Here is a 12,377-nt window from a genome sequence, read left to right as displayed (position 1 = left end):
CCTGCTTTCCCACAGTCACGTGGGACAGATCAGGACCTATCTTCTCCTTTAATAAAGAAGCAGAGGTTGAGAGAATCAGCTGTCTTACTAGAGACAAACTGAGTTAGTGGCAAAGCTAGTCTACAATCTAGGTCTCTGGAATTTAAGTCCTGTATATGCCCTATTGCTGGGTTATGGTTTATTGAAATGGCCCCTGGGCACCAGGAAATGAGACTTCATTGCAGTAATCATTCTTTTGAACATACGCCGCACATTCAATAAGCCCTTGGGAGCAGGGGCTGCCCCTTTTCTAGTTTTTAAATTTTGTTCTGTGTTGCTATGTGTCCTAACATTATACCTGGGGCATCTGTGGTATAAACGCTCATTAACAATGCCGTCCTTGGGCAAGGAAGCAATGCAGGACAATCTATCATTATTAGATTTTCCCTGGGAATATTGAAAGGAGTATTGGTTTAATGCAGTACATTATAGAGAAGCACATGAGATTCAACATTAGAAAAACTAGGTTGGAACCCTGGTTAGGCACCATGATGCAAGGAAAATTATTCATCCTTATTGACTCATTAGAAAAAAAACATTTTCCAGGGGATAGATGTATGATTGGACTAAAATAATGTTTGTGATGCCCAATTTCCAATTTCCAAATTCCCTTGGAAAAGTTAGCATGGCACAAAAACTCAAAAAAATATAAGTTCCATCTCCTTTATCCTTGTTAAAAATTCTGTGTGTGGGAAACAAAGACTAAGCATAATGGGAAGTAAAAACAAAACTCAGAATTAAACATTACAGTCATTTATTCTTGGTCCAAACCTGGGTGTGTGCGGCAGTAATGAAATGCTCTTCACATAGGCAGACGAACAGAAGTCACAGAGCCAGGCATGTGGTGCAAAAAAGCCATAATGGAAAGAAGTGATCTTTGTAGCAGCATGTGAAAATGAAGTAACATAAACTGCTTCACAGGGTTATTTCTATTAGTTTTGGCCTTTGGGCTTTTATCTACAAATTTTCCCATTTCTTGTGAAAGCTGCCTTTTTATTCCTGGAAGTTATTCTTAACAATAATAGCCATTAATGTGGTGGTGTCAACCCTGCAAAGGGTCTTGGGGGCTTGAGGGAAAGACAGAGGGTAGAGCCAAGGGTCAACTTATCCAAGCTTAAACATTGCATCTCAAAGCGGTATTCAAACAGGATCATGCCACATCCATGTCTCTTGTTTGCTTCTCTTCAAAACATTCCCGGCCACAGCTTCCTGCCTCGCTCTTGCATTTTAATCCCCCTGCTTGGCATCCCATCAAGCTCCTGGCATGGCATGAATGACTTCTCTCATTGCCCCTAAGGGTTTGGGTTCTGTCATCTGTGGCTGTCATTGCAGAGATGCAAATGAAAGCTCTTTTGAGGTGAACGGAAGTCAATGTGGCATTGCCTAGCCCTGGCCCAGCCGGGGCCTGAATGCAGCACCCTCGGAAATAAATGTGTTCCTCTGCTTCTCTTGGCCTTCACAACTGCTTGCCCACCTTTTCTTTCTGAGTCATCCCCAAAGCATATCTGCACCATGTCCCCAGCTCTACTTCTCTCCCCGTGTCTGTTTCCTGGATACACCCGGTTGATATTTACCCACCTCTCTGAGGGCTTAGCCATTGTAACATGGAAGAAATGGAACTTTTTATCAATGTGATTCTGGCATAAGCAAAGTTTGGCACCATCCTTTTTCTCCTTTTTGCAATCCTCCTTTCCATCATTTTACCTCTCTCTTGCCTGTTCACAGATATCCAGTGTCCCAGCCAGGACTGACCCATCTTCTTACCCCTTTCCTCTGCCCCTGGAAGAAAAGCATATAATCAGCTAATCCACGCAGATACACAAAAGACACATTATCACTTGTGATATCCCATTATTCCCCACACAGGGATATTTTTTGAGAAGAGGAGATAATGGTAGTTCAAATAAAATAATATCTCATTGTAAAATCTAGCACTAAACCAGAACAGGGAACTGTTTTTTTTATAAATTGTTTTTGCTAAATTTGAACAGATTTTAGAAGTTTCAAGCCCCTCTTCACTACTCATTTCCTTCCTTACCAAATAGAAATCCAGCCTATCACCCCCTCTTTCAACACCATCTTTAATTTTTATTTGTTTTTTTTTTATTTCTTTTCAGTGTTCCAGAATTCATTGTTTATGCACCACACCCAGTGCTCCATGCAATACGTGCCCTCCTTAATACCCACCACCAGGCTCACCCAACCCCTCCACCTCTCTCCCCTCCAAAACCCTCAGATTTTTTCTCAGAGTCCAGTCTCTCATGGTTTGTCTCCCCCTCCAACACCATCTTTATTGAGCACCCAAATCATACACAATCCTAGTACTTGGGATATAACTATCCTTCTAGGAACTTATAGCCCAGTATAGAGACAGAAAATTATTTGTAATCCAAAATAGTGAGAGATAGGCCATAAAGAGGATGTACTATGGGGAGACATAAGGATATATCCAGCACAGCTTTGGTACCACCAGATTCAGTAATGTCCAAGCCAAGTCTGAAGGGCAAGAAGGAAGTATCCAGGGGAAAGGGAGAAGCATGTCGGCCAGAGAGCAGAGAGCACATGGTGGTGGGGTCGTTAGGAGTGCAAGCATTTTGGCAGTTAAGTATTGGGTTTCCATGGGGTAATAACAACCACAGCACAACACATAGAGCGAGCACTTAGTGTGAGCCAGGAAGAGCTTAAATGCTTTGTAGGCCCTTCTCCGGCCTTCAATGCCGCTGTCCACACAAGAGCCAGGAGACCCACCGTGCTCTCCGCTCTGCTGCTCCACTGCCCGTCACCCGGACAATCATTCCCATGCTCTGCTGAGAAAGATTTAGAACTAATCGCATCATGTCCTCCATCCCTATGGCTACGGATTCCCCAGGAGAAGCCCACTCTGATCGTTGCTTGTCACCAGGACTAGTCCCACAGAGCTCTGTCCGACACGGAGCCTGACCTGACCTAACAGTAGCTTAACCACTCAAACCTTCCACAGTACCACCCTGGATGTGTCCACTGTTCTCATCACAACTGGCTGCTCTGCAGTCTCATCTGTGGCTCAATGGCACTCTGCTCTGTTGGGCTCTCCCAGAGGACTCACTTCCACAAGATCCAGAGGAAGTGGAGAGGTCTAGTTTGCTCCTCTTTGCTACTGCTTATCAATTTTAGCTTTCTCCTCCCTAGAACTGCTCCATCTTCTTGAAATCGTGGCATCAGGAGCGCCTCTTCCTCATTGCAGTCATCTGTAGGTCTCAGAGTCACTCATCCGCACTCTTTGAAGATGCTGGCACCAGGCTCATGGTCTGTCTCACATGTGTCTCCTGTCATAATGCTCGGTGATTTCCAAATCCATGTGGAGGATCCTTCCCCACTTTGACCTCTCACTTTCTTGATCTTCTCTCCAATAATTTGTCCTTTGTCCTACCTTAGCCACCCATAGATCGTGCCCTTCTGAATAACCACACAAATTTCAAAATCTTCCCATTCTGCTTCTACTTTCTATCTGCTCCATTCAGCTCATTCTCACCAGTCCTCTGATTCCAGAAGTTTCTCAGCCTTGTCCTCACCAACCACCAATCCACTGACTTTTCACATTTCCTCTCCCCTCATATCCTCTGTTCCCTCCATGTCCATCTCAGATCCCATGGTCCCTCCTTGTCATCACTTCCTCACATCCCGCTTCCCCTCCTTCACCACCATTCTCTTTGTTGCCCTCACTTGGCTGAATTATTAACTTAGTTAAATCCAACTCTCGGTTTCCTCTGTTTCTGCCCCCTAAGCTGCTGAATGGGCCATTGGAAAAACAATGGCAACTAGCTTTAATTCCATGACCATGAACCATGACCACAAACCAGTAGCTGAGCTACTGACACTGCCAAAGGATTCCTAGCAAAATTTGGCGGGGTCGAGGGGAGGTGGTGCTTACGGAGCCAGATTATCCGCTTTGTAGAGTACCTAATGTAGAAAGCTGCTAATAAATGTTTGTGAAATAAGATCATGGTCTAATTTAGTCCTGACAACATTCAACAATCCTATGAGAAAGGTCATTACAATAAAGAGATGGAATCAAGTTGACCCATTATCACATAGCTCTGACAGTTCAGACAGCTGGACTCCAGAGCCTACGTGCTCACTTAGCATGCGGCAGAAGCCAGAGGGGTACCTGGAGTCGAGATCACAAATGTACTTTAACTAGGTATGGAATTTAACAGGGAACCACTAGGGTGGTAGCGGTGGGGGTGGGGGTATGACATGACCTGGGTAAGGTACTGACTCCATCCAAATGATGGACATAATTGCCTGTCTGCAGTTCCTAGGTTATCAAATCACACTGGCTCAGAGTCTGCCTTGGCTCTTGGTTGGAAAGTTTAGGCTGACAGTATATACTTGCTTTGCTAGCAGCAGACTGGCCTGTGCTGCCAATATTTAAGTCAGATTTAGTTAAGAGCTTCAAATCAACTTTATCTTGAGGTCTGTAAAACTGAAAACCTTTCTTGCTGTTTCCATAGCAGCCTGATGGTTGACATAATTCTTAAAGAAGATTATATGTTAATGCCCAAGAACCATTTACTATGCTCACGCGCTGCTGACCCAAAATGCCACAGCTTGAGCTGGATAGTCTAGCAAAATATTAAGCTTTTAAAAGGACACATTATATTTCAAACTATAGTGAGAGGGGATGGGGTTTCCAAAAATCTGATTAAATGAACTTTGAAAATACCCACAATTTAAATATTTGACTCCTCTTAAGTTTAGTGCTGTATAGACTCTAGCCTTTCAGCTACCTCGTGCAAAGCGGGGGTGGGGGGTGCGGGGTGTGGAAGATGCATGAGTTATTTCCATATAGGCCGTAAGTACATTTGGTTAATAGATGCTAAAATTTGCCATGTCTCCATGGTGAAATGAACTGCTGTTTTCTGTTTTAAAGGGAACCAACTGTTCACCCTCCAATACCTCCAAAGCCCAGTTCTCCTGTTTCATCTCCTAACCAGCTGAGACAGGAGAATAGGTGAGACCTGGCGTTCCAGAATCTCTTGCTCAAATGAAGAAATTAAAGAAATGAAAGCAAATGAATTGTGACCTGTTTTGTGCAAAGCGTGGGTATGTTTTGTGCACATATTCACAGAAGAAGCACTTATAAAGCTTTTCTAATTGCCAACACAAGTGCGTATTTATGTTTGCCTTCAAATACTTATAGCCACATCCTGTCTTATGGATACACCTTCAAGATAGGAGCTGAACAGTATTCATGTCCAGAAAATGTTTATCCTCTGGTTTCTTCTAATTTATGTATGAGGAAGCATTATTTAAGGAATCTCTTTCTTTCTGTCCCTGTGTATATATACATATAGATATAGATGTATACATATATAGTATTTAACATAGATAATCTAGATAGAAACTGTGTGTGTGTATGTGTGTGTGTACACACTTAAGTTTCCCATTAAAAGCTATATTTTCTAAAAAAAAAAAAAGCTATATTTTCTGATGAAAGATGTTCTTAAAACTTTGTGTTACTTCTCAAACCTTCTTTATTTTAGAAATACTTCTAGGTAGGTTTTTAGTATTGTTTTAGCTAAGGAATTTACAATTTATTTCAAAACTATTGCAATTAAAAAATGGAGGCTTAAGTGGGTAGAAGAAGAATAAATGAAACAAGATAGGATTGGGAGGGAGACAAACCATAAGTGACTCTTAATCTCACAAAACAAACTGAGGGTTGCCGGGGGGGTTTGGGAGAAGGGGGTGGGATTATGGACATTGGGGAGGGTATGTGATTTGGTGAGTGCTGTGAAGTGTGTAAACCTGGTGATTCACAGACCTGTACCCCTGGGGATAAAAATATATGTTTATAAAAAATAAAAAATTAAAAAAAAAAAAGAAAAAAAAATACAACTTAAAAAAAAAAATTAAAAAAAAATTTTAAAAAAAAAATGTTCTCTGAATCAAGGGAAAAAAGACAGACTTGTTTTTTCATTTTGAATCTCTGACATTCTATAATTAATACTTAGAAACAAATTCAAAGATCTGAAAAATTTCCCACGTGTTTCTGTTAAACTGTTTAGTAATCTTGAGCTGTTTTTCGAGACGTACGTTGCACATTTCCATTATCATTGTGAGATTTTAAAAATATCTCATTGAAGACTGAGTACATTAGATCCGCTTGATTGCCTGCCTTTGATTCTTTTGTATTTTTACATTTTGATGGTGATTTTTGTTGACAACATGAAGGAAAATTCTAGAACTATTCTTTGGGAAGAGGGTAACTTCAGCTAGGAAATGCTGACTGGGCAGCAGAACTCTGTAGCGTTAGGTGTTAAGCCTATTGAGTTAAAAACCCAGGTCTGAATATCTATTCAGTGAAACTTTGCAGAATCTGAAATTTTGTCCTTAGGGTGAGAAGGTATTACTTTTCCTTTTAATGAGCCAAGAAAATACTTCTTCATTGAATTAATGAAAGATATAGACCAAATTTATAACTTTTTATTTGTGCAATGATTATAATTATACTCTTAAAATAACTGGAGTTTTTTATCTTATATTATTTTTCCTTTTGTAGTATTGAGCAATTAAATTTTAATTTGAATAGGAATTTTTAGGGGTCCTTAAATACATTGGCTTTAGTACTATCGAAATTCTAGTCTAAAATCAGCAACTCTAGAGCAGTAAGCTTGTGTAAATTTTTAAAAAAGCTAAATTTCATGGGAGTTGGTCTAATCCATTTTTATTACTTTAATTTCTTTCTTCTACCAGTGATCTTAAAAATAAAATTAGGACAACTTGCATGTTTTAAACTCTGTGATTACTTTAATCACAGTAAGATGATTTTAATGAAAGAATATGAAAGGGAAGTGTTTCCTATGTAATTAACACATGTTCTCAGGAGGACAAAAAATAGTTGAATATAGGTTTTTGAGAACAAGCAAGAATATATAAGTAGGTCAATCAGATACTTAGGAAAATAACAGATAAAAACCTCATATCATAAATTGTGACAGAACCTAATATCATAAACTTATTCTATTAACTTTGTGTATTAGAAACTTAAGGTATTTCCCATCTTATCTGAGAAAATATATTTTTGGACTGTATTCAAATAGATTAAGTCTTTAAGAAAAAAAGCATTCATTTGATGCCCAATAACGAAAAAGAGCCTTAAGAGAGAAGTATGAAAATGCTTTATTGATGATTGGAGACTAAAATAAGATGAACATAAATACATTTAAGACAGATATTTCTAGATATATCTAGTGGTTGAAAATATATTAAAAGAGATAAGCTAAATTACAAATTACAATAGAGTTCAGAATTTCAAATAAGAAATGGCTGAGTTCTAGCCAACCAAAAGAGCTAAAGTGAAGTTTGTTATCTCAAGCAGTGCTATTGATCCAACACTCTGTGATCTTTTTGAACATGAATGTTTCCTTAAAAATTTATATTTAGCAGAGAAGTGTTTTTATTACCTAACAGATATTATCTTTTACTTTGAAAATATAGGCAAATATGTCCACCTAAACCAGGTGTAAATACAGAAACCAACAGATCTGCTGAAAGAAATATAAGGTAAAATGATCTCTATTTATATCTATGTAATTGTTGAAGTAATAATGTTTGTCTTATTAGAATACTTAAAAATATAAGACAATCAATAATAGACAAAATCAGTCCTCCAGCTGGCTTCAATATAGCGGGTAATTAATATTTTTATATGTACCTACAGAATTTTGTTCCTTTTATTTCTATTCTTAGCTTTACATTAAGAAAGCAACCAAAATTGTCTGAACATGATAATAGAATAAAATAAACCCCTTAAGAAGGGAAAATTCCCAGTACTTGGGAATCAGGTCCCAAGGTCTGTGATACAGTTGTGCTGATGTTTAAATGAATAGGTGTAAATATGTCATTTTACTGAACTTGTTCTACAAAAGCTTTGCTAGAATTGGCTGTATAATAAGGCCATATCCAGCTCTATCCACATCATCAGAAAAAGGCTTGCAAATGGTATTGATCTTTGGGTAAGCTTTCCCCATAATAGTCCTGATTTATGCCCATTGTCTTACTCATCCTATCTGGTTCAGTATAGATTTTGGTTATATCCTGGTTTGATTTTTTTTTTATTTTTTAGGAAAAAAACCAATTTTTATGTTTTATTTTTTAAAAAGATTTTATTTATTTATTTGACAGAGAGATAGTGAGAGAACACAAGTAGACAGAGCCACAGGCAGAGGTAAAGGAACAAGCAGGCTCTCTGCTGAGCAAGGAGCCCTATGTGGGGCTTGATCCCAGGACCCTGGGGTCATGACCTGAGCCAAAGGTAGCCGCTTAACTGACTGAACCACCCAGGTGCCCCCCCAAAAACCCTATTTTAAAAATTAGTTTTAAATAATGCTATTCTATAGGTTTATGATAAACCAGTTTTTAATTATTATGGTAAAAATATAACATTAAATTTACCATCTTATCCATTTTGACCAATGATTTTTCAAAGTTCAAAACTTGTGTACTTTTGGGGTTTTTTTTGTTGTTGTTATCTCCCCTGATTCTCAGAAAAGTCCGAGTTTGAAACATACATCACATGGACACTTTACCTTTGGGGAGAATAATATTTACCTTGTACTTAGTAACTTCAAGTACAACCACATCTCAGCATTTCCCAAGCTGTGTCCCATGTGCCCCAAGATGTCAATGCATGTTCTGTGAAAGAAGGATTTCATGGCCGACCCATTTAGGAGACACAACAAAGTAGAGTTCTCTATCGCAGGATTTCTTCAGAACCTTCAATGTGCTTATATACATTCTGAATCTCCAAAAGTTGGGTATATTTCCTAAATTTACTTGACTGCAAAATTCTTTCTTCATGGAACCCTATTAACCTTCTATGAGACATTGTTTGTGAAACAGTTATTTTTTAAAAATTTTTATTTGTTTTTTTTTATTTCTTTTCAGTGTTCCAGAATTCATTGTTTATGCACCACACCCAGTGCTCCATGCAATACGTTCCCTCCTTAATACCCACCACCAGGCTCACCCAACCTCCCACCCCTCTCCCCTCCAAAATCCTCTGTTTGTTTCTCAGAGTCCACAGTCTCTCATGGTTCATCTCCTCCTCCAAATTCCCTCAACCGTCTTCTCCTCTCCATCTCCCCATGTCCTCGTGTTATTCCTTATGCTCCACAAATAAGTGAAACTATATGATAATTGACTCTCTCTCTGCTTGACTTATCTCATTCAACATAATCTCTTCCAGTCCCATCCATTCTGATACAAAAATTGGATATTCATCCTTTCTGATGGAGGCATAATACTCCATAGTGTATACGGACCACATCTTTCTTATCCATTTATCCTTTGAAAGGCATCTTGGTTCTTTCCACAGTTTGGCAACTATGGCCATTGCTGCTATGAACATTGGGGTACAGATGGCCCTTCTTTTCACTACATCTGTATCTTTGGGGTAAATACCCAGTAGTGCAATTGCAGGGTGATAGGGAAGCTCTATTTTTAATTTCTTGAGGCGCCTCCACACTGTTTTCCAAAGTGGCTGCACCAACTTGCATTCCCACCCACAATGTAAGATGGCTCCCCTTTCTCTACATTCTCTCCAACATACGTTGTTTACTGTTTTGTTGATTTTGGCCATTCTAACTGTTGTAAGTTGGTATCTCAGTGTGGTTTTGATTTGAATCTCCCTGATGGCTAGTGATGATGAACATTTTTTTAATGTGTCTGTTAGCCATTTGTATGTCTTCATTGGAGAAGTGTCTGTTCATGTCTTCTGCCTATTTTTTGTTATGATTATATGTTTTGTGTGTGTTTAGTTTGAGGATTTCTTTATAGATCCTAGATATCAGCCCTTTTATAGTATCATTTGTGAGTATCTTCTCCCATTCCGTGGGCTGCCTCTTTGTTTTGTTGACTGTTTCCTATGCTGTGAAACACAGTTCCTAATTACAGGAACATCAGTGAGGATGTTTCCAGTTATTCCTTTCCATGATCACTAGGGAGATTTGTGTGGATTCAACCCCTCTATGTTAAGTGCTTCCAAATACCCTGTAGTTTAAAATGTACTTTCCCTTTGGAAGCTTAAGAAGACAGACGCTTTCACCACATGTGAGGGATGAATTAATCATCTGGACATGTTGCTTAATGCTCTTTGGCTCTGGTCAAAAAATCTCTGAACACACTTCTGTGTTTACCTGAGTAGTTAACTCTGCTTTCTTTTCCATATCCTCTAAGTACAGAACTAGAGAGAAGCCAAGGTGTTCAGGAGAAACTAGTTATTTCAGTGAGCACTAGATGGCAGAGCCAATGCCCAGTGAAATGACTGCTGTGGGGCGGGGGGTTGGGGGAAAGGGGGGGAGTGTGCACCTGCATGTGCCCACACCCACACCTGCAAACCCCATGAGCTGATATGATAGAACTATTTCTTTTTTTTTTTAAGATTTTATTTATTTATTTGACAGAGAGAAATCACAAGTAGATGGAGAGGCAGGCAGAGAGAGAGAGAGAAAGAGAGGGAAGCAGGCTCCCTGCCGAGCAGAGAGCCCGATGCGGGACTCGATCCCAGAACCCTGAGATCATGACCTGAGCCGAAGGCAGCGGCTTAACCCACTGAGCCACCCAGGCGCCCGATAGAACTATTTCATATGCAGTTAAACTCAATAATTCCTGAACACATGGACTATTGTTTTCTTTACTGAAAACATAAATTTCAGACAACCTTAAAGATATCTGTACTGTACTATCATTGACTTGTGTTTCCTTTTCATCCTTTGAAGGGGTCAGGATCTCGAGAACATCATCAAAGTGGCCACTTCATTTCAGAAAACTAACAAGGGGTAAGAGCTCAGAGCTTTTGAGCTTATGTTTTTCCTTTCTTTATGTTTCAAAAAAGCTTAACCAGTACCTTTAGAAGTTCCAGATATAAATAAGATCCCCATGCTGTTTACCAAATATAATTTAAAAGAAGAAAGAATCAGTCTCTTTAGATAAGTGTCCCTGAAAAGTGGGTCAGATGGACATTTCCAGTACTCTTCTTCCTCTGCTTTGTCTTTCGGTGATTATACTCATCTCCTTCACCTCAGCTGTTTGTGGTTTTGACCTTGTTCCAAATCCGTGTCCTGTATTTATGTTGCTGGCTCAGATCTCAACTTACCTGTCTTCCCAGAACCCTCGCTAGAATGTCTTAGGCCATATTGACCTTCCTTCCCAAGTGCGCTATTTCCTAACTTCTTTCTGTTCTCTCCTTCAGCCAAGCTCGCCTCTCTGGAATCATTCTTGATTCTTCCATGTCTTTCTCCTCAATGTAGTATCTGCCATATATGCATAAAATGCCTAAAATTCTCCTCCTGCCCACATGGCCTCACCCCAGTTCAAATCTGCATCAACTCCATCATAGATTATTAGACTAGCTATCCAGATTTACTTACATTCCCTCAGTCTTTCCTAAACCATTTTTTAAAAGATATTCATTTATTTATTTATTTGAGAGAGAGAGAGAGATCACAAGTAGGCAGAGCTGTAGGCAGAAAGAGAGGGGGAAGCAGGCTCCCTGCTAAGGAGAGAGCTGATGCAATCAATGCTGTGTGAAAGCAGAGGCTTAACCCACTGAGCCACCCAGGTGCTCCTCCCAAGTCATTTTAAATTAACCATTTCCTCTCCTAAGCCATCACTGCCAGAATTTTCTTCCTAAAATTCTACTGGAACAACTGTTTTGCTCCCCACTGCCCATTTAATTACATTTAACCTTTGTTAACTTGGCTCCTTCCAACCTAACATTCCAGAGTTATTTCTGACTTCGCCTTTACATTTACCTCACATGCAATGCCAAATGAAACCACATTTTTTCCTACGGTTTCCAAATACCTTGCCTTTGCTTATGCCATTCCACCCACAGGGCCATTTTTCCTAGCCTCGAGGCCACTGTGTCAATCCCTTCAAGCCCTACCTATTTTTCAAGATCTGGATCAGATATCATTTCCTCTGTTGAGTCTTCCCAGAATGATTCAGGGAGATGTGACTTCTGTTTCTCTAAGTTATTAGAGCCCCACTATTTATGTGTTAGAACAACTAATCATATTTGTTGTTATTTCATGGTATCTATATAAATACTTCATCTTTTCTATCATTTCTTTAATCTCTTTGGGCAAATATTTTGTCCTATTGACCATAAGTCATTTGCAAAGTCTGACACAATGCTTTAGGCAAAGTAGGTGCTTACATAATAGATTATGGTAAAGAATGATGAACAGCAGGAAACCTGGAGTATAAACATGCCATAATTTAAATCACATTCCTACAAAAATCCTCCTCACTCAGTGGAATTTAGCAATGCTAAGTGTGATTAGGTAGTG

The 12,377-nt window shown here is 39.3% G+C and overlaps 1 protein-coding gene across 14 annotated transcripts in view; it reads left to right on the top strand.

Moving 5' to 3' along the window:
- The window catches only part of SCEL (sciellin), a 329,617-nt gene that overhangs the window by 268,747 nt on the left and 48,493 nt on the right, over nt 1-12,377 (top strand). For 12 of the 14 annotated variants that reach the window (XM_059144698.1, XM_059144697.1, XM_059144700.1 and 9 more), the window contains 3 exons: nt 4,952-5,032; nt 7,522-7,587; nt 10,803-10,862. In XM_059144698.1, coding sequence (XP_059000681.1) covers nt 4,952-5,032; nt 7,522-7,587; nt 10,803-10,862 — 207 coding nt within the window. The remainder of the gene's footprint in view (nt 1-4,951; nt 5,033-7,521; nt 7,588-10,802; nt 10,863-12,377) is intronic. The other 2 variants (XM_059144702.1, XM_059144710.1) reach the window with 1 other exon arrangement.

Source organism: Mustela lutreola, chromosome 13, assembly GCF_030435805.1.
Source record: "Mustela lutreola isolate mMusLut2 chromosome 13, mMusLut2.pri, whole genome shotgun sequence".
Taxonomy (NCBI): domain Eukaryota; kingdom Metazoa; phylum Chordata; class Mammalia; order Carnivora; family Mustelidae; genus Mustela; species Mustela lutreola.
This window is presented reverse-complemented; position numbering and strand designations above follow the sequence as displayed.